Here is a 27711-nt window from a genome sequence, read left to right as displayed (position 1 = left end):
TTTTAATATGGAAAAAAGTAAAAAAAAAAAAAAAAAAACATTTATTAAAATATTTACTGACATATTGATTGAGACTTCCTGATATAAAAAATATAATTATTTGGTTATAATTATTTGGATTAGCAGACTTTTAAGTATACCAGTTTCTATATTAAAAGTACAATTGCAGGGTATTTCTTAAGTACTTAAATATGTAAATGTTTTTGTAGTATATTTAACATGAAATAAATGTATTTCAAATGTATTTCAGTATATTTATTTTCACTTATCTAAAACATAAGTATACATTAGTATATTATATATATAATACTGTAAATATATAAATTCTGCTGTAATAAGCCAGTAATAAACACACACATTACTTCGTACGGAATTTTTTCTAAAATATTATCCTAGCTGTGGCTCTTTCTGTCTGTCTCTTCATCTTGCACGGTCTCTCATGCATTTTTGATTGTACACAGGCCCCTGAACCCCTTTATGATATTCTATTATTTTTATTTTCTGTTCTGCTCTCACAAGGTTCAGTGCAGGAAGATAAAGTTGCTGATGAAGGAGCCCTCTTACACCAGGTGTCTGTTTGGGTGCTGAGTGAGTGTATCGGTCCCGCTGTGAGTGTGTGATGGTGAGTGGAAACCAATACTTCCTCCCCCTTCAATGCCATCAGCGACTAGAGAGATTACATTTAATAAAACCTTTTATTTTTTAATTGAACTCCGCTGAATACATACTTGATTTGCAGGACAGTCATCAAGTGCATTGGTGGCAACACAGTCAAAATTCACAACACATGCAGGTAATCTGGTCATATACAGTATGTTGTCTTCAGTGTGTGCTTTACAGGTATGAAAATAAATCACCATCTGATGAAATAAAACAAAATATGTAGCATAACCGTGAGTCACGTTTACAGTATTTACGGAGAACCATGTATCACAGTATACATCAGAGAGGTAAGGAGGAGAAATCAGGCACAAAAACGATAGAACAGGAATGCGGGATTATCAAGACAGGCACAAGTCAAATGCAGATATGAAGTTCAAAAATTGTTTGCGTGTCGTCACAGTTATCTGTGTGCTCAGGGCTCAAGATAGTCAATATGTCTTCTGATCTGTACGGTAAATTTGCAGAACTACAGTTCTGACTGAAGTCGTTTGTTTGAAATATTTCAAAAGGTTTCAGTCAAACAAGAGTCAGACATCAAAGTATGTAGTAATTAAATGATAAATATCCTCAATATGAACTTTTAACTAAATCACAAGATGTTTTGCGAACTTTAAAACAACATTTTCTGCATTTTAATATGACATGAAGTGGGTTTGACTGGTGCATCCTGGGAAATACAGCTAGAGCTACTGCTCAGGGGCAAAGATGTAGTCTAGAGCCTGTCTCTCTGCTGCAGCCACGTTAGGATGCCACAGGTCCACACTGAAGATAACTCTGGGACCATCTTCAGCTCCCCCTAGAGGACAAATATAAAGATGATGGTAACATAGAAGACCACCTAGAGTTTAAAGGGGTCATATGATGCGATTTCAAGTTTTCTTTTTAATTTGGAGTGTTACAAGCTCTTGGTGCATAAAGAAGATCTGTAAAGTTGCAAAGACTACAGTCCCAAATTTAAAGAGATATTCTTGATAAAAGTTAAGAGTCAACCATGCCCTCCTAAAACAGCTTGTTTAAATATGCCCCCACGTCAATGTCACTGTGTGGGAAGATTTGCATAACGCTGCCCTGCAAATGTTCAGGCAAAGAAAGAAGGCGTAACTTTGATTCTCGCTGTTGCCGCTGCTGCCATGTTGTGGAGACGCTGTGTGTTTCTTTGTGAAAGCGAAACTACTTCATTCCAGAAGAGTTCAACCCTAATATTCAGATGTGTGCAGCTAATGTAATGGAGGACTGTTTCCTGATCCTGAGAGAGAAGACTACAATGAGGGCTGTTTGTACTCACAGTCTGTTAGTAAGTTTACATATTTGAAGGATTTTCCACTGATGATTCAAACGCGCGTTTTGAGCAGTGTAGAATTCCAGCCCTTGCACCCCCCTGCTCTGCACATTTTGTATGTTTCTCTTATCACTTCAGACGTTTGTTCTGTTGGAACGTAAGTGCCCTGCGAAGTGGACATCACAGGATATTCCGCCATGATTCCAGTTCAAAGTGAACATATATGTTCCAATCAAAGTGCATTGAAGTGTGCGAGATGTGAATTTAAATCGTATTGATTTACAGAGGTATATGATGTCACTCACATTTGTCCGTGTGTGAAAATGTTGTGAAGCGCAAACCTGTGAATAAATAGTTAATTCGTTTGTAATGGGTTTTATTGTTATCATCTTGTCACTTCGTTGTTCTGACCGGGACATGCATCACACACAGTATGACAAGGAGTGTAACATTTCCATCGTGCTTTTGGCATTTGGCCAATCACAACGCACTGGATAGCAGGCCAATCAGAGCACACCTCACTTTTCAGAACGATGAGCTTGGTAAAAATCTAAGTGTTTCAGAAGGCGGGGCATAGAGGAGAAACAATAATGTTTGAACCTTAAACCACATAAACACATTTCATTACACCAAATACACAAAATAATGTTCTTTTTAGCAGCATCATATAACTCCTTTAAATATAGGGAAAAATTTAAATCTCTGCCTGTAGTTATTTGTCTCAATTTCTACTCTGGTAATCTCATTTTTGTGTCCTACAGAGTATCAGAAGAGTCTTCACTCTTAAAAAAGAAGGGTTCCAAGAGGTTTTTGTAGTGAGTCCATAAAGAATCATTTGGGTTCCCAAAGAACATTTCAGCTGTTAAAAAAAAATGTTTTTTTATTTTGTGTAAAGAACGTTTTGTTGAATGAAAGATTTTCATGGATGTTAAAGGTTCTTCACAGAACCATGCCAGTAATGAACTTTTATTTATTTTTTACTAAGATTATACTGTCACAGTCTCAACAATGTCTCAAAATCCAATAGAAATATAAAGATATTGATATGAATGCAGACATTTCCCATGTAATTCTTAAATATATATAACAAATACGTTATAGAATCAGTAACAATCTGTGTTGACTTTATTTAAAAGGATTTAAATAATACATATTATATAAGACCGGATTAGTTGAGTTACATGAAACATCTGATTTTAAAAGAAACATCTCTGACCTAGTTGAGACAAATATGAAACACAGCTACAGAAGCATCATACTTCTTCAAAATTATCCATATGCTCCATCAGATTTTTCATGTAACACTCAACTAATCCCGCCTTACACTTATATAGGCCAGGACTGCCAGTGGTGCCTCCTCAGAAACAAAAGTGTAGCACACTTTCTTAACTGAGAACTCCATTTAGCAAGTAAGAATTTTGTCTTTTTCTACATTTTCAGATTGCCTGTTATCTTTATTGATGTCATTATTGATCTGTAGGAGCTCTTGTTAGCTTCAGTCATTCAGCATGTTATGATTAATGAGGTTTGTACAATGTAGTTCTCTGACCGTTATGTGAGATGGTGTGCAGGAAGGAGTCATCCACAAGGAGGCAGTGTCCCTCTGACCAACACTGAGGCTCTCCACCCACCACCAGCTCACACTGAGCAGGCGTCTGAAGACCTGGCACAGAAACAAAGTCATTTCACACTCACAGGAAAATGCCATTATATTGGTATCTTATTTCCTGTCCCCAAATGTTGGTGAACACAACATTGCAGCATTTGTACATTAATACAGATTTTCTGGCCTTATTTCTTTTACATTTCTTTATATTTCCACAGCATTTTCTCTTACATTACCTCAAATCATTTTGGAGCACTAAAAGTAATCAAGGAGTCCGATTTTTTTGGAAAAAAGGATGAATCAAAATTCTATTTCGAGTCAATGCTGTTGTTTTGTTTTTTAATAAATCAAAGAATCCTGAAAAATGAGTATCATGGTTTCCACACAAAAATATGAATAGGCACAACTGTTTTTTTTTTCAAATTGATAATAATAATAAATGTTTCTTGAGCAGCAAAACAGCATCTTAGAATGATTTCTCAAGGACCATGTGACACTGAAGGCTGGAGTAATGATGCTGAAAATACAGCTTAACCATCAGAAGAATAAATTACATTTGAAAATATATTCAAATTGTAATAATATTTGTAATAATAAAAACATGTAATATATGACTGTTTTTTTATGCATGACCATAAAAGATCTCCCTGACCCCAACAGTAGTCCTGTGTGGAAGAGTTTTCTGTTTCAGTGTTGTGACTTACCCAGATGACAGCGCAGACGTGTGTTTGTAGGGCCATAGGCCCCTCCCAATGTGGCCTCAGGACCCAGGAGCCAGAAGCCAGCTGATCCCAGAGAGTTACTGCTGATGAAGGTTCTGAGAGAGAGGAGCGTTCGGTATGTACACGGACACGCACGGCAGTTTCTGGCCACACACTCTCCAGCACTATAGAGCGGGAACACTGTCTGGCCCTGAGAGATGAACACAGGAGCTCATCATCATACATGCATAAGCACATTCTCTCTCTATTCTCAGCCTTAACTGTGAGGTTGTGTGTCTATGTCCTGCATTTGTATAGCCTGATTATTATGAGAGAATGATGAATTGAATCCAAACAGATCCCTAACAGCAGTGCAGTACAGATATCGATCGGAAGATATTAAGAGAGGGCAAGAAGGACAGCCAGAGAATGAAAGAGTCTTGGCGAATGTGTGTGCTGGATAAAGTAGAGTGATGATAAACACAAGTGAATTAGTACAGTTTAACTAAAAATAAAAAAAAATACAATTAATTAAATTTTTTTACTATCTATCTATCTATCTATCTATCTATCTATCTATCTATCTATCTATCTATCTATCTATCTATCTATCTATCTATCTATCTACCCTATCTACCTACCTACCTTTTCTGGTCAGCTGTACTTGTATAGTTTATGAAGATTGATACAAATCAAATAAACAGATTTTACTGTGATTTTCACAGTTGTCTCTCTGACCCATTGAAATTCCTGAAATATCTTTGTATGTTTAGTCACCTTTGGTCCTTGGTAGCTCCACCCTAGCTTTGTTTCAATCCCCCTCTGGTACACAGCTTGGAACTCAGCAAGGATTATGGGATAGCTGGCCTCCAGAACCTCGATGTCATGACGATGAGCATCCCTGGGAAAGAAAGGTATGCTGGGAACATCTGGGAGGTAGAAGAGATGAGGCTTCTGAATGGATGGCCGATCATTGATCCTGGCCTAGACAGCAGCGAGGAAGATGTCGAGGGACAAACAGTGACACAAATGTTGAGATACAACACAGATATTTAGGAAAAAGCCTTAAGTTATTCTATTTTTCCCATCTCTGACCTGATTGCGCAGGCCCTTGTGAATTCGCCCCATGCCAGCCCAACTGTAGCGCTTGGCATATTCCTGTAGTGCTCTATACAACTTCCTGCTTTCTGCAGCAGCCTCAGTGGGGAACGGGGCGTGGCTCAACACTGGTGTCAGGTAGCTCTCTGTGCCCTCCTCTTCCTCCAGCGTCTCCATGTTGATGGCCGCTGATGCTTTAGGTGCAGAGTGTCTGGGGTCAACCGGGCAACGGCTGGATGACCGAGAGAATGAGGACCGGCCAGAGCCACTTTTTAACATACCAGAATTGGATGGTGGGTCAGAACCCATGCGGTAGCAGTACCAGAGGAAGAGGAGGAGGACGGTCCAGAGGAGCCCGCTGAGGGGGGGACCTCCCATCAATGCACATGGGGGAAGCGGCACCAAGTCCAGAGACCAGGACATAATGCTGAGAGAGTGAGCTTATAGAGAAAGAAAGAAATTATTCAATAGTAATGAACTTCTTAAGTCCTTGTTACACGAGACTTTCTACAGTGTGTAAAATCAATACACTTTGACTTATTTCCCTTCCTTCATGTTTAATAGCTGAATAATTAATATGCAGCTGACCACAGATAATGAATATTAATCAATCCGAGGCTTCAATATCGCTCGCAGTCGCTCTATCGCATAATGATTCCTGCTGCAGTCAGTTTGTGTGTCGCCTTCATTTTCAGACAGTAATCACGTTGCTGAAACATTGCACACGATGTCAGAAGAGAGTGTGACGACGGAAAGAACCGATTTTTACCGAACATTGCAAGTTACCATTCGGACACTTGCAGCGCGATTTTCTTCAATTTTTTTGGGTGTTCTGTATATGTGTGTTTTCTTACCGCTTCTCCACGTCTTACTCAGTCTCTCTTTCCCCCGTCGTTCTCACCACGTCCCTTCCTCTGTTTATCTGCAGCCCTGAAAATACAGTAGATTCCGCATTCATTGCTTCCGTAAGGCTGGAAGAACGACTCCTCCTTCTTTACGGAACATAACAAAGATGTTTTTATTACCTTTGTCCATGTACTGACGCATCTGAATCAACCAGGCCTTCGTTGCTGGGTTGTTAAGCCTATTTGAGAATTGTATGATCCTTTCTTGCTGTTAGCCGAGAGCCGAAGGAGTAAGTTTCAGCACCGAGACGCTGGACAGTTCCTATGCAGAGCGCCGTCTTCGTCTAGTGCTACTGCAGTTCAACCACTGTGTGGCGCACGTGAGGTGGACTCAAAAATACAAACCAAACAACACCAGCCTGTAGTGAAGAGGAGTCTGACCCATTCGTTCTATCGAACAAGTTGGTCGTTTAACTAGTTCTAAGAACGATTCAGTGATTATTTAATCTCATCACGTGGTCACTAACGTTTTACGGAACGCAAACATTTCACGCCGTGATGTCACAGTAGACAAAATTCCTGCTAAATTGGCTGGTTTTCACAGACAAGCCCTGCTTGCATAGCTAGCATGGAAATTGGTGTACGCACACTTTTTCACCACACAACTATTTCATATGGAATAACAAGGACATATTTTAAAAACAAATCTTAATTCTTTTATACTTTGTTCAATGAAGGTATTATTTTAGTGAGAAACAGTAAGTTAATTCCCACGGGTTGTTGTCACTGAATTTGTCCAAAAAATCCAACTACCAATTTAACCGAGAGAATTTGCTATTGTTCTTGACACAATTCCAAAGAGTGTGATGTTACTTAAAAAAAACACTATATTTCAGAAGAAACCAGCATGGATAATCCTTATGGAAATATTTTTATTTTAAATTGTTGATGTTTTAAAACAACAGTGTAGCAATGAGGTAATCTCTTGATAAAAATCATGGAAACTGCTTTTTATATATCAATAACAGAATCAAGGATGTGTCTTACAAAGTTTACTTCATAGTATTTATACTGCTAAGCACGTTTTGGAAATATTTAAGCTTAAGTATATTTCATATACCTGTGAGTTTGGTCTAGAAAAATAAACTATTTACCCCCCCCCCCCCATTGTATTTCCTCAAAATTTGGAAGGATTTGGAATTCTATTTTAATAGAAAAATAGAGTGTAAGATAGAAATTATATGTGCTTTTTTATGAAAATTTTCAAAATTTGAATTGTAAATAACAGCATATTATACATTTGTATATTTTAGGAAAATACCATATACATAAGAGAAAGTGGGCTGAACTTTTCACATTTTATAAATGACTTTAAATTAGTCCTATAACTAAATCTCTTGGAACAAACCATGGAATGGTTTGAAGGTTTGAAACAATTCTCTGAAAGTATTTCCTTTCTTTTTCTTTTTTTCTTTTCTTTGGAAGTTAATGTTAGTATGGTCATGTGAATATGTAATACCTCTTGTTTTTGTGGCATTTAATTAATAAAGCATAAAAAAATTAAAATTCAAAAACAACAAAATCACAACCACAGTAAAGTCATGTGCACATTTAGTTGTTTATTGTGTTATTAATTTAGTTTGAGGCCTCAAGTAAACTCATAATATCATAATTAATAATCTAACGGTAATTTACAAGTACATAATACACAAAAAAATAAATTAGATTATGTAAAGACAAAGAAAACAAATGTGTTTCATATGTGTGGGTGAAACTCATTTTCAGCAGGCCTATAGATTGGTTAAAGAATTGTTCAATCAGATTCGTGCATACTGACCTGTTTTTTGAATCGATTCATTAAAAGATCCGATTCAGTCTCTCGTCAGCCTTGCAGACGGACAGAAACAGACAAAAACAAGCGAATAGAAAAACTGTCTAGAAAAGATGCAAAATTATTGTTCCTGTGGATCGAAACGGTTATTTTCTTTTTAGGATGTGAGAATTAGATACTCACACTTGATTTTTTGGCCATTGGATAATTTGGCCAACGATGATCAAATGATTAGTTAAAATCTGTTTGTTGTGGTATTTGTTAGTGAGTATGCTGACTCGAGAAGTGCTCGGACAGGCTTAATCTTAGTAATGAGTTGGTACATTTAAAAGATTCGACTCACAGAAACGATTCGGACATCGCTCATTGACAGTCAACACGCCAACCATACGGAAGGAACTGCCATCTATGTCTGCTCAACGCTCACCTGCTAGCCTGCCATAGGCCGAAACGGACAGAAATAAACGAATGAAAAAATACAACGAAGAACGGACGCAAACTGATTTATTTCCTTGGAACGAAAACGTCACTGCCTTCTCCGTGGGTTCGAATGGAACACTCGTATCTGGCAATAACTGGGCCGGGAGCGTTCAAATGATTGTTTAAAATCCGTTTGACGCGCCGCGCCAGTTGTGGTATTTCGGAGGGAGGTGTGGGAGCGAGAGACGCGCAAGAAACGCAGCAGCGAGAGCGGTGCTAGAGAAACACACACACACACGAAATATCCAAAGAATCACCAGGAAAAGGAAAGAAACAGAGGATTACATTTGACGAATAGAAAAGAGAAACTGCGTATTGCGGGTGCGTATATGTTCTGTTTCCCTCTGACAGACATTGGTGTTTTGGCGAGCTTGTTACCTTGCGCGACATCCACCTGCATAGAGATGCAACGGATGCGTTCATGAAATTATTATAAACCATTCACATTAATCCAATACTGCTTTGCTTCAGAAAGAAATGAAGGTTTATTCAGTCTAGACGGCTTGCTAATGCGTTTTGGGGGGGAATGGGCGTCTTGCGTCATAGTCAGGGATAAGGGCAGATGTTTTTGAAGCAGATGAGGAGAAGAGCGTCTGAATAAATTATCTGAACGCTCTGCCCGCAGTGTCAGCAACATCATCTGCTCGCATATTCTGTCGTGGTTACCATTAGTGTGGGTATTATAAATTAATGTCAAGCCTCAATATGTTTTCATCTTCCTCTAGTTCATTTGTATTATGAACCCTTTTTATCAGCATCGGCGTGTGCGGTAAATACTAAATGAGGCCACTAGCAGACCAGACCTGCTCTCTTCTACCTGTCTCTCGTGTGAGCGGTGACATCATTGATCACTGAACGTGGACACGTCAGGGGCCGTATGTCTCGTGCGCTGTCAGGCCTCGAGGGCCACGGCGGGGCCATAAGATTTGATAGACGACAAAAGATCCGATGACTTTAGGGAATATTTTACGAGATGACGCATTTCTGCAGTTTCTTCTGAACTTCTGAATTAAGAAACTGCCACATAATATCAGTTTGGCCGCATATATCAGTAATTGTTTTAAATTGCAGTGATAAAAAACAAATTCACCAAACGAACTCATATGTGACCCTGGACCACCAAAACAGTCATAAGTAGCATGGTTATATTTGTAGCAATAGCCAACAACACATTGTATGGGTCAAAAGTATTGAATATTCCCTTATGACAAAAAATTATATTAAGTAAAGATCATGTTCCATGGAGATATTTTATAAATGTTCGACTGCACATATATCAAAACTTAATTTTTAATTAGTAATATGCATTGCTAAGAACTTAATTTGGACAACTCGTTTTGTTTTCTTGCACCCTCAGATTCCAGATTTTCTAATAGTTGGGTCTCAGCCAAATCGCATCCTATTCTAACAAACCATACACCAATGGAAAGCTTATTTATTTCGCTTTCAGAGATATATGATTATCGGTTTTGTGGTCCAGGGTCATATTTAACTAACACTTTAGCTTTAAAGACGTTATAATTTTTTTTCTTTCTAGTGTCCCTGTATTTTCCTATTTGTTGAAATAGGAAGTTTAGGCTGTTATATCGAAGTACTCCATGTTTTAAAACAATAGCTAATAAGCTGCATAAACCACGATTTTTGTAGTGTTTTAAGTATCGTAGAGGGACTTTCTCATTTTAGAGAGCTTTCGATTGGACAGAAATCGCCAGTATCTGATGACTTACACTGATGGGGTTGGAAAGACGTTTTAAAATGATTTTAAAAGTCTCTTATGTGCATTAAAGCTGCATTATTACTGTAAAAACTGTAATAATGTGACACATTACTACGATTTTTAATAAAGATTTCAAGATTATTCAAGATTTTTATTTTATTCGTCACATACAAAATTATATATAGTGTATATAACCAGCAGTGAAATGTGATTATAATACTATTATATAGTTAAATACTGTTATATAGTTAAATACATTGTAAAATGGAATTTATTCCTGTGATAATAAAGCTGAATTTTCAGGATCATTACTCCAGTCTTCAGTGTCACATGATCCTTTAATCACGCTAATATGCTGATTTGATGACATTTTTAAGTATTATTTGATGAATAGAAAGTTGAATAACACAGACCTTACTTGAGATTTCATGCTTTGACTTACTGTCTCCCAAAACTTTAATCTATCCTTCTTTCCCTCTTACTACTTCTTTTTTTCTCGTTTTCTTGCACCCAGGCTGTCCTCTCATATTTAAAAATGGTGTCCACAGTTTTTGCTGTGACACTGTCTGTCACACTGCTGCACCTGGCTTCAGGTAATATGCACATACTTGTGTGAGTGTGCCTTTGTATGTTTAAATATTGACGTGAGGTGAATGCACATAATATATGTAGATAACTTTACAATGAACCTATTTAGAGGCAAGAAACTACGTTTAACGGTTCAAGGGACTTTTTAGGTGCATCTTTAGGGGCGTCAGATCCTGAGGCTCCTCCCACTGTGACATCCAGTCCCCACCCCTTGGGAGAACTCATCCATGCTGCGCTTCTGAGTAAGGAGTACCTGGGCCACACCTCTGGTAGCAGAGGTCAGTCCTTTATAATAAGCACGACTGCATACATTTAATAATAAACCAGGTCTATGTCACCGCTTTTTATCATAATCTAAATCTGGCATTTAACTCGCAGGTACAACTACTAACCCGACCCAGGCTTTCCCGTCCATCAGAGAATCAGATCCCCCCTCCACAGTGATATCACCAGGAATCCTCACCACCGCAGTGACCTCATCTGCTGCACCTCAAGCGGGCCAATCAGGTTTTGGGAGGGCCGTGACATCACCACCAGCTGAGGAAGAGACCACAACCACTCTAATCACAACAACAACAATAACAACGGTGCACACACCAGGTATCATAACCAACAAAAGCACATAACAGTTCTAGATGGTTGATTAATTTCCAACATGAAGCTCTAAACGCCACAGATGTTTTTTAAACTTTTAAACTGTCTTTCCAGTTCAGTGCAACGCCAGTCTGTCAGGAATGGAGGGAATAGTCGAGTCCCCTGATTCACTCTCCTCCTCATCTCCCTTTTCCCCGCTGGAGTGCACCTACAGCATCACCGTTTATCTTGGATATGGTGTAGAAATACAGGTGTGATGGTTTCACCATTATCACAGTTTCCGTTATAACCTCAGATACCCTCTCTCTATGTCACCATGGTTACTGGCTGTTAACATAGCTAATGCATCTTGTTGGAATTTGCATGGGCGATGCCTCTCAGAGTTCAGACATTTTTGCCCTTGATACAGTCTCGGACAACGACATCATTAACTGCTGTTATGGTTACACCTGTCTGTTTTAAAGGTGAAGAAAGTAAACTTGTCCAAGGAGGAGTCACTTACCATTCTGGAGTTGGGTGGGACGGCGCCTGAGCTTTTGGCCAATGAGACGCTAATGAGCGAAGGTCAGGTGATACGCAGCTCAACCAACCAAGTGCAGATCCACTATAAGAGTCTGAAGCAAGCCAATCATGGGGTTTTCAGCTTTCACTATCAAGGTATTTTGCGTGTAACAATGATTGACACTACCGTTCAAAAGATTGAGGTTGTAAAAAATATCTTATGCTCACCAAGGCTGCATTTATTTGATAAAAAATACATTAAAGCAGTTATGTTGCGGATATTATTGCAATTTACAATAACTGTGTTCTATTTTAATGTTATTTAAATGTAATTTATTCCAGTGATGTCAAAGCTGATTATTCAGTAGTCCTTCAGAACTCCATCTAATTTGCTGATTTAGTTGCTCAATACACGTTTTTTATTATTATCAATGTCGAAAACAGGCGTACTGCTTAAAGGTGACATATCAGGAAAATCTGACTTTTTTCGTGTTTAATCGTTATAAGCTCTGGTGCATCTACTATCTAAAGCCTGGTTCACAAGGCAGGATAATTAGGCCGATTTTAGCCCCGATTGACACCTTCCGACAATCTTAAGGATGCTCCGATTATCGTAAAATAATCTGATTCGATATTCCTGCCGTGTGTGGTGTGTTAAGACTGCTCTCCTCTGCTCGGAAGGACGTCGGGACCGCTCCGATCTCAAATCGGGGATATCCAACATGTTGGATTTATTTGGCCTGATTTCTTCTCGTGTGTGGTGTCCCCCGAGGACAAACGATCACGCAGCCTTTGGACTGTGGCGTGTAGCCAATCAGAAAGCGAGGTGATGAGGCGGCGAGGAAGTACCGGGAAACAAAATCAAAACAGCCGGCGGCATGGCGCAACAGAAAGTCCGGTGGATGTCGGAGATGGAGGACTTTGTCTCCACTTCTTTGACCATCGCCTTTTCTTGTTTTTCTTATGTTTTTTTTTTCGGTTACAAACAAAGCACAAACTATGGCCACTGCATCCTCTTCGTCCGCCATGATTGTTTACTCTGAAGTCACGTTTGATCTCGAGGGATTTTGCAAGATTTCCCATCTGACCTGGGAATGCTCGGGAGTCAAATCGGTTCGTGTGTGATGTGTTGATTTTGCCATGTGGCTGCACACCACACACTGTATGACCAACACTGTTAGACCCGTGATTTTTTATCGCCGTGTGTGGGGTCTCTCAGGTTTGGAAAATTGGCCGACAATTTTAAAATCGTCCCGTGTGAACCAGGCTTTAGAAAACATGAAAAGAACAGCCCAGTACATTTTTTTGATAATCCTTTCTTTGCAAGCTTGTGAAGAAACAAGTTGTTCAGATTTTGCAACCAAGATTTTATGTACTGTATATTACACTGCTGCTGCCACACAGATCTAATATAGCTAAACATGCAATTTCTTTCCCATCTGTTTATCTTCACAGATACCTTTACTTAACTGACTGTTTTTGTAACTCTTGTTTGTATTTAAAATAAACTTGAATGTATTTGACAGTTTAGGCATAACAAGACATGAAAGAGAGCTTAGCTTAGTACTCACATGGTGTGTGGCTTTCTGTGCGTGTATTTCTAATGTGTGCGCTCAGAAAACAGTATATATTAGAAATTTAAACTGATATGGTTGAAAACGTATGAAAACGTACGTATTTCAGCATGATAAGCATGATAATCAAAACCAAACATCGTATCTGAGGTAGAGCTGTAATCGGGCCATAAAAGTTAGGCCCGACAGGACCCGAGCCCGACAGGTTTCGGCCCGAGCCCGACAAGTACATTTTGATTGACAGCTTTTTAAAAGCCCGAACCCGTTTACAGCCCGACATTATTCAAATGTGCACACGCACACAGCTCTTTTGCCTTTTGTCAAGAATGAGTCATTTATACGTTTTAACATAATTTATCCATAACTAACGTAGACTAGACCACTTGAAAGTTGGAATAAAAAAATAAAATAAGTCCTCTGTGACAACATCTCAGCACTCTAAATCGACATAGATAAAGGCTCCACCGGATTTGCTTCGCCACTAGCAGCTGACATTTAATAAAAGAATAATGCCAACATTAACGTAAATACTCTGTCCACATTATGCATCTAAGACTCAATGAATTTTTAGTTATCATTTAAAAAACCTTTACTCATAGAGATTAGGTTAAGCCTTCATGTTTTCGTGGAGGAAAATGATTGAATCCACTGTAGATGTCTTCAGCGTGTTGCTGCGCTCACTGATGGTGTGTCATTATTCACTCATTATTATCATTATAAACATGGTCAAAACTTTTCCACACCTCAGACTTTGCTTTAGTTGTTGGTGCAACCTAAACGTAATCGCCAGAGGCAAGCCTCCGTTTCACCTACTCAGCATCCATCACATGACCGCTCGGTTACCTCGAAAACCAGAGCGCAAGTCCGAGCCCAACCCGAGCACGCGTAAGATGATATAAATTAAGACCGAACCCGACCGAACCTGTCGGGTCCCATAGGGTCCCGTCGGGTTCGGGCAAAGATCTTCAGCTCTAATCTGAGGTATGAGGTGTAAAGACACAGTCCTATTCTGGAAAAGGGGGCGGGGAGTTAGCAGCTCATTTGCATTTAAAGAATCATGCACGAAAACAGCCTGTTTCTGCTTCCACTCAAAATAGGCATTTCCAAAATGATAAAATACATGATCTGTGTGGTATTTTGGGCTGGAATCTCACAGACACATTCTGGGAACACCTGACACTTATATTACATCTTGTAAAAGGGGCATAATGGGTATCCTTTAATATTTTTGTGGAATCCGTGAAACAGGTTTTAATTTTTTAGGATTCTTTGATTAATAGAAAGTTTGAAAGAACAGTACTTATATCTGGATTAGAAATCTTTTAACATTATAAATGTCTTTACTGTCACTTTTGATGAATTTAATGCTTCCTTGCAGAATAAAAGTATTACTTTCTTAATTAATAACTTACTGACCCCAAATCATTTGAGCTGTACTGCAAGCAAAATGTAACTTGTGTGTTTTGACATAACAGGACTAACAGAGTTTTCTTGTTCTTTTAAAAACTCATCCCAGCGTTCCTCCTGTCCTGCTCGTTTCCTCTCTCCCCTGAGAGTGGTGGAGTGACTGTCACTGATATTCATCCTGGAGGTCAGGCTCACTTTCATTGTGATCCCGGCTTTGAGGTCAGAGGTCATGAGGTTGCAACCTGTTTGAATACCACCCGACCAAAATGGAGCACCCCAGAACCCCAGTGTGTGGGTGGGTTATGTTTTTCATTCCGTTATTTTGTTGTTTTTCAGTATCTAAGTTACTGAAGACATTTTTGTTTAATGCCATGTGTATAAGCATTCACGTGTGTTTTTGCATATTAAAGCTGTATCTTGTGGAGGGTGGATTAGAAATGCTACTGTTGGACGCATCCTGTCTCCAACTCTCCCCTCTGCAAGTAACCATAGCAGCGGTAGCAACCTGAGCTGCCATTGGCTGCTGGAAGCCAAGGAAGGCCACAGGCTCCATCTCCATTTTGAGAGGGTGGCTCTTGATGAAGACAATGACAAGTGAGAGTTCAAGTCTTTATTGATCTTGTGTATTAAGTTAATTAATGTGTATCTTATTTTTGATAATTTATTTTTGTACTAATTTAGATTTTTCTCTACACTCATGTAGTTGCAATACTATATGTATTTAGAAAAAGTACAAGCTATACAGAAGTTTTCTGTTTAAGAATGAACACCAAATTAGATCTTCTTCTCTTTCCAGTACAACCTACCCTGATCTCAATCCTTCATGGATCATTTTTAATGTCAACACTTTTCCTAATGTTATTTTTCGTTCCCTCATCCCTGTCCTAGGCTGATTGTGCGCAGTGGCAATAGCTCTACAGCTCCGCTCCTCTTCGACTCGGATCTGGATGACGTTCCAGAACGAGGCTTTGTGAGTGAGGGAATGTTTCTGTATGTGGAGCTCACGGCTGATTCCTCCTCCATCCCACTGCTGCTGGCTCTCCGCTATGAAGGTAAGACAACATGTTACACATTTAGCAAAACATATTTCATTACTCTAAACCATATATCACTATAAATTAAAAAAAATAAATAAATAACATCCTTCCCCTTTTTCATTTTTCCTCTTTAAGCCTTTGATGGGGAACACTGTTATGAACCTTACCTGCCTCATGGGAATTTCAGCAGCAGTGACATCACCTTCCCACTGGGGACTGTAGTTACCTTCTCATGCTCTCCTGGTTTCATCATGGAGCAAGGCTCAGGAGTTATGGAGTGTGTTGATCCCAATGACCCTCACTGGAATGAGAGTGAACCTGTCTGCAGAGGTGTGACATCACATATTTACAATATTTGGCATCACAAGAAAAATACATTTTAAAAATAGATATTAAATTCGATTTCTTTTTTATGTAATATTATGTCATAGTATTACTTTTTGAACTGTATTTGTAATTAAACTATTGCAGCCTTGGAGGACAAAACATTGAAAAATCTTACTGACTTCAAATGTCTGAATGGTGGTGTTGTTAAGCCATTCATTCACAAACTGCACAACTATCTACTCATCTTTATAAGAACTGTCAATTTACTAGTGCAAATTCTAAAGAAAATATCCTGGTAATGCCAAAGTGGTTTATTAAAGTTGATTCAAAAATCTTTCATTAAGTAAATTTCAAAACAATTTTCAAATTGTACCTACTAGGGTTTCAAGGAACGTACTTGTGTAATCAGTCTGGCCTAATAATGTGAAAGCTGTTTTAATAATTCCTTCTCTTTCTCCTCTCAGCTTTGTGTGGCGGGGAGCTCACGGACACGGTGGGAACTGTGTTGTCTCCTGACTGGCCACAGAGCTACTCGAAGGGGCAGGACTGTGTGTGGCAAATACATGTCAGCGAGGACAAGCGCATCGAACTGGACGTACAAATGTAACTATATCTATTTGATTGAAACAGTTTGTGTTTAATTCTGTTTTTGATTTAATTCCGTATTTTAAATATATTTTCCTATCACTTGTTTGCAGTTTGAACATCCGTCATAATGACATTCTCACGCTATTTGATGGCCATGATCTGACATCACATGTGATTGGACAGTACCTAGGCTCAAGAGAAAGGTTCAGGGTTGTATCAGGAGGTTCAGAGGTCACCATTCAGTTTCAGAGCGATCCTGATGACTCCACATTTATACTGAGCCAAGGCTTCCTCATTCACTACAGAGGTACATGTCAAAGGGGTTGTCCTTTTTCTGTATCTTTTGTGCTGTAGCTTACAGTCATGTCACTTCCTTTAATTCCGTGCAGAGGTGGAGCCAAATGACACATGTCCTGCCCTTCCGCAAATTGAGTTTGGCTGGAGCAGCTCCTCCCACCCGTCTCTGGTGAGAGGCAGTGTGTTAACCTATCAGTGTCAGCCTGGCTATGACATCGTTGGCTCTGACATCATCACCTGCCAGTGGGATCTCTCCTGGAGCAACAACCCGCCGACCTGTGTGAAAAGTGAGCTGCGTTATGTTTATCTTTGGAGCACACTGATTTATTTACTGGTTCCCTTTGGTTAGTAGACTCATCATTTACCAGTTTGAATATTTGATTAATACTGTCTTACTGTTAATCTCTTTTTCCTCCTGGCTTTGATGTCCCTCTAGTCCAGCAGTGCCCTGATCCAGGAGAAGTGGTTAATGGAGCACGCTCAGTACATCCGGAGTCTGGTTTTGCAGTGGGAACAGTGGTACACTTCACATGTAACCAGGGTTATCAAGTGGAAGGCCCAAACCAGATCTCCTGCCATGGCAGAGACACCGGCATGCCCAAATGGAGTGACCGCAGCCCAAAGTGTGTCTGTGAGTACATGCTATTTATTTTTATGCACGCAATGAGGTATGTGAGGGATTGTGTATGGAGGGAGAAAAGTTGAACATCTCCACCCCCTCTCCTTAATCCTGTATGGATTTAATTCAGAAGTTTTTTTAAATCGATCAATATTAAAAATTAGGGCTATCAAAATGAATGCATGCATTCATAGATATGTGGCCCTGGATCACAAAACTAAGTCTTGAGTTGCTGGGATATAGAAAGTAGAAATAGCCAAAAAACTTTTATGCCAAAAATCATTAGGATATTAAGTAAAAATCATGTTCCATGATGATATTTTATACATTTATATAATTATACCGTCAATATATCAAAACCTAATTTTTGATTAGTAAAATGCATTGCTAAAAACTTAATTTGGACAACTTCAAAGGAAATTTTCTTAGTATTTAGATTTTTTTTGCCTCAGATTCCAGATATTCAAATAGTTGTATCCCAGCCAAATATTAAATATTATGGAAAGCTTATTTATGCAGCTTTCAGATGATGTATAAATCCCAATTTCTAAAAAGATTTAGATTTCAGATGAATGCTGTAAAAAACATCACCAAAATATTTTAACTGTTTTCTTCATTGATAATTCTGAGAAATGTTTCTTGAGCAGCAAATCAGCACAATAGAATGATTCCTGAAGGATCAGGTGACACTGAAGACTGTAGTAATGATGCTGAAAATACAGCTATATATTACAGGAATAAACTGTAACTGTAAAATATTACAGTATATATATATATAATAATATTAATATTTCCTAAAATAACTGTATTGTAGATCAGAAAATATGCAGGCTTGGTAAACTAAAGAGACTTCAAAAACTCTTACAGGCCCCAAACTTGTGAATGCTAGTATATGCAGGATAAAATATTGCAGAGACAGCTAAACATTTTATCCCAACTATCAGATTTCTGTCTAATGTACTACAATAAACCATATTGCCCTCTATTTTTCTGCTAAACAGTAAAATATGATCCATGCCCAAACCCTGGCGTGCCAGACAATGGCTACCAGACTCTGTACAAGCACAGTTACCAGGCAGGAGAGACACTGCGCTTCTTCTGCTATGAGGGCTATGAGCTCATTGGGGAAGTCATCATCAACTGTGTCCCAGGACACCCCTCTCAGTGGAACAGCCCACCACCCTTCTGTAAAGGTATGTGAATGTGAACTAGTCTAATACACAGAGTTGGCTTTCTATCTGAAGAGTCTGAAAACGTCATGTTTTATTTATTTGCAGTGGCCTATGAAGGGCTACTCGACGATCATAAATTGGAGGGTAACGTTGGTTATCATTGTCAAGTGCTATTCATATTGGTTTGATAATTTGGCCCACCATGTCACATGCTGATGTCCATGTTATTAATCTCCACTCTTTGCAGTTTCTCAGTCATTAGAGGCCTCTCATCAGATGCTGAGCGAGAACATTGCATTGGCTATTATCCTGCCAATCATTCTGGTCATCCTTCTGATTGGTGGAATCTACATGTACTATACCAAGTAAGTTTGGCATGCTTGTGTTTCTGAATGCTTTTTTTTTGTGTTAAAGTTAACATGAAATCAAAATCGGCCCTGTTATTATAAAATATGTACTTTACAATGTGAGTGTTCCCGGTCTCATTTTGCATATTTTTTACTATTGCACATTATTTCAAAGAAAAAGTAATTATTGGTGGCTCTTGGGCTGGAAATTTGAAATAAGTAAATAACACTCTGCCATTTCCTAACCCATTTCCCTATGGATGAAATCAAACCTTCCTTGCATTTGACACTGAAATACATTACTAAAGCAGAATGACTTTCAAGCGTTATTTCTTGTTGACTTTAAAATCCAGCTATTTTCCCTGAGTCTTGTCAAAACCTTCTTCACAGCTGTTCCTTATTTAGCTCTTCTGCACTAACAGCTCTCTGGTCGTCTCTTCCTGTCTCTCTCAGCGTGTGTAGGTGGCAGTGGAAACCGTTGTTCTGGAAGTCTCTCTCTCACACCCACTCTTACAGTCCCATAACGGTGGAGTCTGACTTTAACAACCCTCTCTATGAAGCAGGGGTAAGACGCTCACAACCTAGTGGAATTTGTACTTATAAACTGTTATGATGTGTAACTGAACACCAAGAAATCTAAGGCATTGATTTTCTCTTTAGGGAATCATAGTCTGTTTGCTAGCTTCGATCTTGCCGATCTTTCAGCACAGCGTTCGATCTTATTTTATTTATTTAGTTGCACTACCATTCAATAGTTTGGGTCTAATGTTTTTGAAAGAAGTATCTTAGGCCGTGGTCACACTACACTTTTCATTTCATTGACTTCCATTCATACGCTTGAAAATGTGTCATACCAGAAAAGCAAGCCTGTGCAAAGATATTTCTAATTTTGCTGCATAGCAAAGTTCAAGCTCTGTGAACTCTGGCCTGTGAATTCGCATCATGTGATACCAGCGCCAGATCGATACATCACAGCATGACCTTCTATCTAAATCAAAACACAACATACATTTAAAACTGCAGCGCCGCAGGAAAGTGGAGTAGATTGTATGTTTTGACATTTTACATGTATTATAATTTGTTACATGTTGAATTTAAGTTTTTCAAAAGATTAAGCCAATTTCACAACTTTGCATGTTCAAAGTCTATATGCTCACCAAGGCTGCAGTTATTTGATCAAAAATACAGTAAAACCAGAAATATTTGTAAAAAAATATTATTACAATTTTAAATAATTATTTTCATTGCAATATATTTTCCAAAGCATCATTACTTCAGTCTTCAGTGTCACATGAACCTTCAGAAATCAATCAAAAATACCTATGTGTGGCTAAATAAACATTTATTATTACTATCAGTGTTGAAAACAGTTCTGAAGCCTAATTTCTTTTTTTTGGTCAGCTTTTTTCAGGTATATTTTATGAATAGAAAGCTCAGTCATAAATGTCTTTACTGTCACTTTTAATCAGTTTAATACACCTTTGCTAAAAGTATTCATTTCGGTTTTCTTTTCTACAGCAATGAAATCATATACTGACCCCAGACCTTTAAACAGTAGTGCAGATGCTGCTGTATCATCATATAAATTTGATCAAAAATGGCGTTTTCTATCTTTTTGTCGTATGTAATGTCACTTTATCTGTATTATATTATATTCATTATAATTTTACAAAAAATAAACAATGCTGCTTGGCTTTAGATTATGATTCTCTTATCATATTTGCTAGTGAAGTTTGTTTCCCTCTCTGATTGTAGGACACGCGAGAGTATGAGGTGTCCATCTGAGACAGAAGTCTTCAAATGAATCTGAATTTTGGGTGACTGAAAAGAAGAAAAGAAAGGATACTGTTTTTTTTTTCTCTCTCTCCCTCTGCAAGACATTCATTTGTTTTACTCAACTAATGACGCCACAATAATCCCACCCTACACAGTCTCTCTCTCCTCCCTCTTGGTCGATTCACTGATGTATGTTTATACCAAGTGTGAGTTTGCTTGTGAGTTGATGCAGGTGCCTGTGTAGTATGCTAGTGTGTGTTTACATGTGTGTTAGTTATTGGCTGTATATGTACATCAGAGTAATGAAATACTGAAAGTAACAACAAAACAGTTGTAAGAACATACTGTGAGTATGATTTCCACAGTCAGGCATGTTTTATAACAGAAGGTCTGCTGCCTTAAGGACTGTAAAGAGATGGAGTGAAAGAAAGAGAGAAATTGAATGGGGAGAGAGAGAGAAAGAGAGAGAGACTTTGACAAAGATAAGTACACATATACATATATAATCTGAAAAATGAAAACTATACTCTCACGCGCCCATGTTTGTATACAGACACATGGCCACACATTCACACGCACATATACATGATGACAAGAACATATTGAATGTATATATTTTGATTGAATATTGAGTATACATGCAGATTCAGTGCCAAAATACATCCCATAATGTGACATCACTTCACGTTTCACTGGTTGCCATAGTAATTCTCACATTATTATGTAATAATGAAGACAATGCCAGCATTTCATATTGTTCTTTGCTGTTTCTTAAGAATCTATTTCTGCTTGATGTTGAATGACCATGTTTCAGAGGAGCGGAATGTCCTCTCGCTTACGGCACGCGACGATTGTATATTTTACCGCTTCAGCTTAGGATTCATGATCAATTATACTTACTGTCATTGTTAATCAGAGTTGATGTTGTTGCATACGCACTATGTTGAGGAAAATATATATACAGAAGAAAAAAAAACTGCTTGCTGTGATGCAGTAATTGAACTGAAATGCTTTTTATAAATTGCATATTTTATTTATTTAATTATTTATTCATCTCATGGTTTCTTGTTAATATGCAGTGAGTTTCGTCTTTTCCACTGTGCCATAACCAGAGCCCATGTTGTGGAGGGCTTTGGTGCATTATAGTATTACTTGATTGTTATTTATTTATCAACACAATATACTTGTCATGAAGACATTTATTTCCTGAGATTTAAGATTAAATAAAAGTATCTGTTGGATGGTGAATGTGTCTTTCATAAATGACATCTTTATGGATAATAGATACTGGTATGTTATGATACTGGAAACAACAGACAGATAGATAGATAGATAGATAGATAGATAGATAGATAGATAGATAGATAGATAGATAGATAGATAGACACATGCTATAAACATACACACATTTACGTGCTTGTGTGTGTAAACACAATCATACGGTACATTGATTTATGTTTCCCACGTTCCCAAGACAGATTTTTTTCTATTTTAATTTAAACTAAATTTTGTGTCACAGATGAAAACACTGACCTAATAAAACTGGCCTTTACGATTGGCTGGATTCAGGGGGCGGGACTAACTCGCTTGACTGACGTTGAGGTTGGCCAATCAGTCGACGAAAGACACTCCTCGCGAGGGGAAGCAGCCATTATCAACCCACAACAAGCACGAAAGAGGAAGAAGACAGCCGTACTGCAAGTCAACAGAGGAAATTATGATTTGGTGAAAAAAAATCATGACAGGCTTAGTGTTATAGATGTAAATGTCCGTCGTGAATTCTTTATATTTTGAGCACCTTATCGCGGGGACCCAGCTCGGTGAGTGTCGCTCGTTGACAGCCAGGACGTTACTAATGTTATCAAGAGCTAGCTCAGGGGCTAATGAGCTTATCAGTATAAGACACAGACATCATATTCACTAGACGTATAATGTGGATATGTTTCCCTTTAACCGTCGGTTGTCAAGTTATTAAATGGTGGGAAATATATTTGGTGTGGTCTAGACGAGGATTAGCGAGATCTCTCAGCTGGAGTTAAGATCTTACTGAATGTGTTGACCTAATTCTGTCCATTTCCTCTGATATCAGCACAGAAACACATCTGTGGCCTCCCCAGTGGACTGGACAGATATTCACAAGCCTTTGAGTACTACTGAAGTGGTGCTATATTTCACATATGTTTTAGTTTTTAAGGAGACCCCGGTGGGATCTTTGGGTTCTCTAGTACAACGGATGATAAAAGCATTGCTCTGTATTTCATAGATTATGTTTCTGACTTTCTGGATGCTGTCTTTGTGTTTTCGGATATCGTTACAGTGGTTGTAACAGTTTATGACTGTGATGATGGTTCACTGTCACCTTGTTCACACATATCTCTGAAGATGTCAGAACATTTATTATTTTATTTTGCTCTCATTTTATGACTTCGGTACATATGTGAAATCCTGTGAGTAATCACTAGAGATCGCTTTGATGTCCAGACGGCTAAATTTACTTTTAAAGGAATTGTTCAGAGTCGGACAGAAAATGCTTTTTTACATTATCATAATTTACTGTATATTAAAAAAAAAAAAAAAAAAAAAACATGTAAGCAGAACACAAAAGATGAGTTTTTGCAGATATTTCTGAACAGTAAGGACTGTTCAATAAGGACTGGGGCAGTCTGGCATATATATTCTTTAGAAAGTATATTCTTTAGAAAGTCTCCTTTGGTGTTTCATGGAAGAAAGAAAATGATACCCGTTTGTAACGACATGAGGGTGATGAAATATTTACCAAGTATTCAAGTTTGGATGAACTATTCCTCAACTGCTGCATTTTAGAATGACTCAGTTCTGCTTAAAACATCTCATAACAATGTGTTTGTGGGCTCTGTATCTTTAGGCAGCGAATAAGCAGTATTTGGTTTCTACTCCCCTGATGTCTGCCGAGGCATCTGGTTCATCTGGCAGGAATGTGGTGACTGTGTCCGGTTCTGCCTCCTCATCCTCCAGCCATGCTGGGGAAGAAAAGGCCGGCAGGAGCCTGGCGGGGAGTAAGTATGTCAAGCTCAACGTGGGGGGAACTCTCCACTACACCACGGTCCAGACGCTCAGCAAGGAGGACAGTCTGCTCAGGAGTATTTGTGACGGAAGCACAGAGGTCACCATAGACTCCGAGGGTAAGAAAAAGCATGAGAATGGGGTGTTATACACTACTTTTCAAAAGTTTGGTGTCTGTAAGATCTGATCTCATCATTATCGAGTCTTTATATGAAGAAACTAAAAAGACTGAGACAGACTAAATCCAGATGTACTGTGACAACGTCTTCAAGACTTTCTAAAGTTACCCGAACAATTATCAGCAGGTGTACCTAGGACAAAAGCTGTTTGTTGCCCCTGTTCCCAAGCGCTATTCTACAATAACAGATGCAGAAACTAGATCAGAGATGTATATTTAAATATTTCTTGACTTGTTTTAAGGCTGGGTGGTACTGGACAGATGTGGGAGACACTTTTCCCTGGCGCTGAACTTCCTGCGGGACGGGACAGTTCCTTTGCCGGAGAGCACACGGGAGCTAGAGGAGGTGTTGAAGGAGGCGCAGTACTACAGGCTGCAGAGTCTCGTACAGCACTGCCTCAGCACATTACAGGTGAGAGGAGCCTCTGGAGCATGTTTCTGTTCCATCAGTGTTGGTCTAATATAGCAGGTCTATAGAGAAGTGGATTGCTTCTTTGAGCCAAGGAAGGTGTTTTGACTGTTGGTCTGTCAGTTACTAATGGCTTTCTTTATGATGATGCAGAAACGCAGGGATGTCTGCAGGGGATGTCACATTCCTATGATCACTTCAGCCAAAGAGGAACAGAGAATGATAGCCACCTGTAGGAAGGTGAGATAACCGAGCAGAATATTTGCTTCCCCCGTGGACCAAAACAACACAAGAAAAATAATATCTCTTTAGACTGCATTGTACCGGTTTTGCCTAGATTTAGTCTGGAGGAGTTAGTGCTTGTTGCCAGAAGCTAGAGCCAGTCTGCAGATATTGGTCAGCTGTGAAAGTTGTGTAGTGTACAATGTGGACAGACATGATTTCATCCTGTCAAGCTGATTTTAGAATGCATGTTATCTTTTTTGTCATGCATCTCCTAACAATGTGCCACAAGTTTCTGTTTGACTGTGTTGTGTCAGAACCACATGAAAGTGTAGTAGTGTGTAAATCAGTAGTTATAGTAGACCTTAAGTATATAATGTCCAGTTTTGCTCTCTAACCATTTACAGAGTTGCCAAGTGTATGATGCCTGGTGTTTTAAATCTCTGTATAGATGTTAAAGTAAGACGCTACAGGCGTACAGTTTAGTATGTAGTATGGAGCTCTGAGGGGAAAATGACATTGATAATAATAAAAATGGCAATGAGATTTTTGTGGTCTTTGTTTCATAAATAATCTTGTCCTCATTACAGCCAGTGGTGAAACTGCAGAATAACAGAGGGAACAATAAATACTCCTATACCAGGTACATTCAGCCTCACTTCTTCAGCCTCTACCACCTTCTCATTTCAGGAAGCATATGAATCATAATGTGACTTTACTACTACTCTACTATTCTGAATATACATGAATAATTGTAGTAATACACACATAAGACATGTGGCTCAGTGCCCTCTTGTAATTATGCCAGGTTACTCTAGGAAGTAGTAAGAAAATGATATTGAGACATTTAAATGTTCCTGTCTGTCAAACAGTAGAGCATAGCACTAGCAACACCAAGGTCATGGGTTCGAATATAAATAAATGAATGCCAAATATGTAAATGTCAATGAGAAGTGCTGTTTTTCCATCAAATTGACCCTGTTTCCTCAGCAACTCTGATGATAACCTTCTGAAGAACATTGAGCTGTTCGATAAGCTGGGGCTGCGCTTTAATGGCAGAGTGCTGTTCATTAAAGACGTGTTGGGAGATGAGATATGCTGCTGGTCTTTTTACGGCGAGGGACGCAAGATTGCCGAAGTCTGCTGCACCTCTATCGTTTATGCCACTGAGAAGAAACAGACCAAAGTGAGCAAAAAGGGACTTGAACGCTCTCTTCTATGTGTATAAATGTGTTTTCTAACTTCATATTTTTATTATCTGTTCACATAGGTTGAGTTCCCAGAAGCTCGAATCTTTGAGGAGACACTCAACATTTTGATCTATGAAAATGGGAGAGGCTCTGGTTCGGGAGGCATGGCCCTGCTAGAGTCAGGGGGCGTCTCGTCGCCAGGTGTGGGCCAGTCGGAGGAGGAAGGGGCAGGTGTGGGAGGCGGGGATAGGAGGGTGAGGCGTATCCATGTGCGGAGGCACATTATGCATGACGAGAGAGGTCATGGACAGCAGACTGTCTACAAAGACTGAATCAGAACGATACAAAGACACTGTACTACCAATATGCATGTGAATAGTAGAAAAGTTGAGGTTGAGGAAAGAAAGACAACTTTGGTATGTTTAATACTGCACTGAAATGGGAGGGGCGGGGGGGGGTAATTATTGGCTAGTTTAGAAATAATACTGAAGTTGCCACAGTGTGGTACAGTTTTATTTTCTTTTTGTGAGATATATTTACCTTTTTTCATTTTTTGTCAAATTTTAATTTATTATTCAGTTAATTTATTGTCCAGAATTTTCACTTTTTCAAGATTCAATGTGAAATAAGGTGTATTTTTTTGTTTTGTTTTGATTTGTTTGTATGGGCCGTGTGAAAGTTGATCTTTTGGTGATTAATGGTAAACTGTGACGTATGCTGACTTGAGAGGTACATGGTGGAGGTGTCGTGTTGTCTGGGACTGTCAGGTCTTCTGGGAAACTGACCAAATGTGCAACGCTTGTTGTTGCTGCCATTGATAGCAGGGGGTCCAGGTTTAAACATCCTTTTTTGGAACATACAAGGAAAACATAAGTAAATCATTTTTCACAACTGTGCCTCACGATTAGTGTTTAACATTTTCAATGGGCATGTTGATATTTATAAACCTAATATTGTGTTGGTTTAAAAAGAAAAAGATTGCAATAGTTTCTAGCATTATGTAACAATACAGTCTAAAACAGAAGCCTGCAGTAAAAAAAAAAAAAGTATTATTATTTCAGGGTTATTTCTAGACAAAGATTGCTTCTTTGAATCACAATAGTAGTTACCACTACGGTACAAATCCCTTCATAAAATGATTTATGTATTATTGACAAATGTAAGCCATAAATGTATGCACTCACTGTTCTAGACCAAAAAACACCCCTTAATTCTGCCAATTAAACTAGTATATGTGGAATGCCGTCAAGTTATTGTTTTGGAATTTTATTACCGTAATCAACTGGAATTAATATTCCATTAACATTTTCAATAAAAATGCTTTTTGGTAAAACCCTTGTTAAGTTATTTTGTCTTAAAAATAGCAAAGAAAGCCTATTTCAAAGCAAGAGAATCAGTCATAAAAAGACAGTAGGTTATAACCGTGTCAAAATGAAATTCATACCAGATGAAGGATGAACATGTTGAATATGAGAAGAGTAAGAGTATCTTTTAAAAAAATGGAGCATATAAAGTAGCTGTTTAATACTTGTCCAGCAACGCCATAGGAACATATTTGTGACCAGGGACCACAAAATATATAAGGGTCAACTTTTTGAAGCTGAAAATTATATATAATCTGAA

The 27711-nt window shown here is 38.6% G+C and overlaps 3 protein-coding genes across 7 annotated transcripts; 2 read left to right on the top strand and 1 right to left on the bottom strand.

Moving 5' to 3' along the window:
- Positions 1–681: 681 nt before the first annotated feature.
- On the bottom strand, positions 682–9018 carry LOC132143396 (aspartate beta-hydroxylase domain-containing protein 2-like). Of its 3 annotated transcripts, none has more exons than XM_059553593.1 (8): positions 8882–9018; positions 8030–8079; positions 6202–6277; positions 5345–5787; positions 5027–5233; positions 4253–4460; positions 3492–3605; positions 682–1459 (listed from the first exon to the last, which is right to left on the bottom strand). In XM_059553593.1, exons 4-8 carry the CDS (start codon positions 5768–5770, stop codon positions 1350–1352), a joined length of 1065 nt encoding a protein of 354 aa, XP_059409576.1. In that variant the 5' UTR covers positions 5771–5787; positions 6202–6277; positions 8030–8079; positions 8882–9018; the 3' UTR covers positions 682–1349. The 3 variants fall into 3 exon arrangements, with proteins under 3 accessions (XP_059409576.1, XP_059409568.1, XP_059409558.1); XM_059553585.1 differs by lacking the exon at positions 8882–9018 and adding an exon at positions 8367–8479; XM_059553575.1 differs by lacking the exons at positions 8030–8079; positions 8882–9018 and adding an exon at positions 6373–6700.
- Positions 8425–22295, top strand: LOC132143379 (seizure protein 6 homolog). 3 transcript variants are annotated; one of them, XM_059553562.1, is made up of 19 exons: positions 8425–8824; positions 10735–10813; positions 10958–11086; positions 11187–11408; positions 11517–11653; positions 11867–12059; positions 14994–15179; positions 15295–15478; positions 15773–15936; positions 16057–16251; positions 16713–16851; positions 16947–17143; positions 17226–17420; positions 17570–17764; positions 18754–18945; positions 19030–19068; positions 19172–19289; positions 19725–19836; positions 21027–22295. In XM_059553562.1, exons 2-19 carry the CDS (start codon positions 10756–10758, stop codon positions 21054–21056), a joined length of 2685 nt encoding a protein of 894 aa, XP_059409545.1. In that variant the 5' UTR covers positions 8425–8824; positions 10735–10755; the 3' UTR covers positions 21057–22295. The 3 variants fall into 3 exon arrangements, with proteins under 3 accessions (XP_059409545.1, XP_059409529.1, XP_059409536.1); XM_059553546.1 differs by having other exon boundaries at positions 10731–10813; XM_059553553.1 differs by having other exon boundaries at positions 8425–8828.
- A 387-nt stretch (positions 22296–22682) lies between these two features.
- Positions 22683–27421, top strand: LOC132143371 (BTB/POZ domain-containing adapter for CUL3-mediated RhoA degradation protein 1). Its single transcript, XM_059553534.1, has 7 exons — positions 22683–22867; positions 23932–24208; positions 24510–24679; positions 24830–24916; positions 25489–25541; positions 25889–26084; positions 26169–27421. Exons 2-7 carry the CDS (start codon positions 23968–23970, stop codon positions 26418–26420), a joined length of 999 nt encoding a protein of 332 aa, XP_059409517.1. The 5' UTR covers positions 22683–22867; positions 23932–23967; the 3' UTR covers positions 26421–27421.
- Positions 27422–27711: the final 290 nt, after the last annotated feature.

The sequence above is a fragment of the Carassius carassius genome, chromosome 1, assembly GCF_963082965.1.
Source record: "Carassius carassius chromosome 1, fCarCar2.1, whole genome shotgun sequence".
Classification (NCBI taxonomy): domain Eukaryota; kingdom Metazoa; phylum Chordata; class Actinopteri; order Cypriniformes; family Cyprinidae; genus Carassius; species Carassius carassius.
This window is presented reverse-complemented; position numbering and strand designations above follow the sequence as displayed.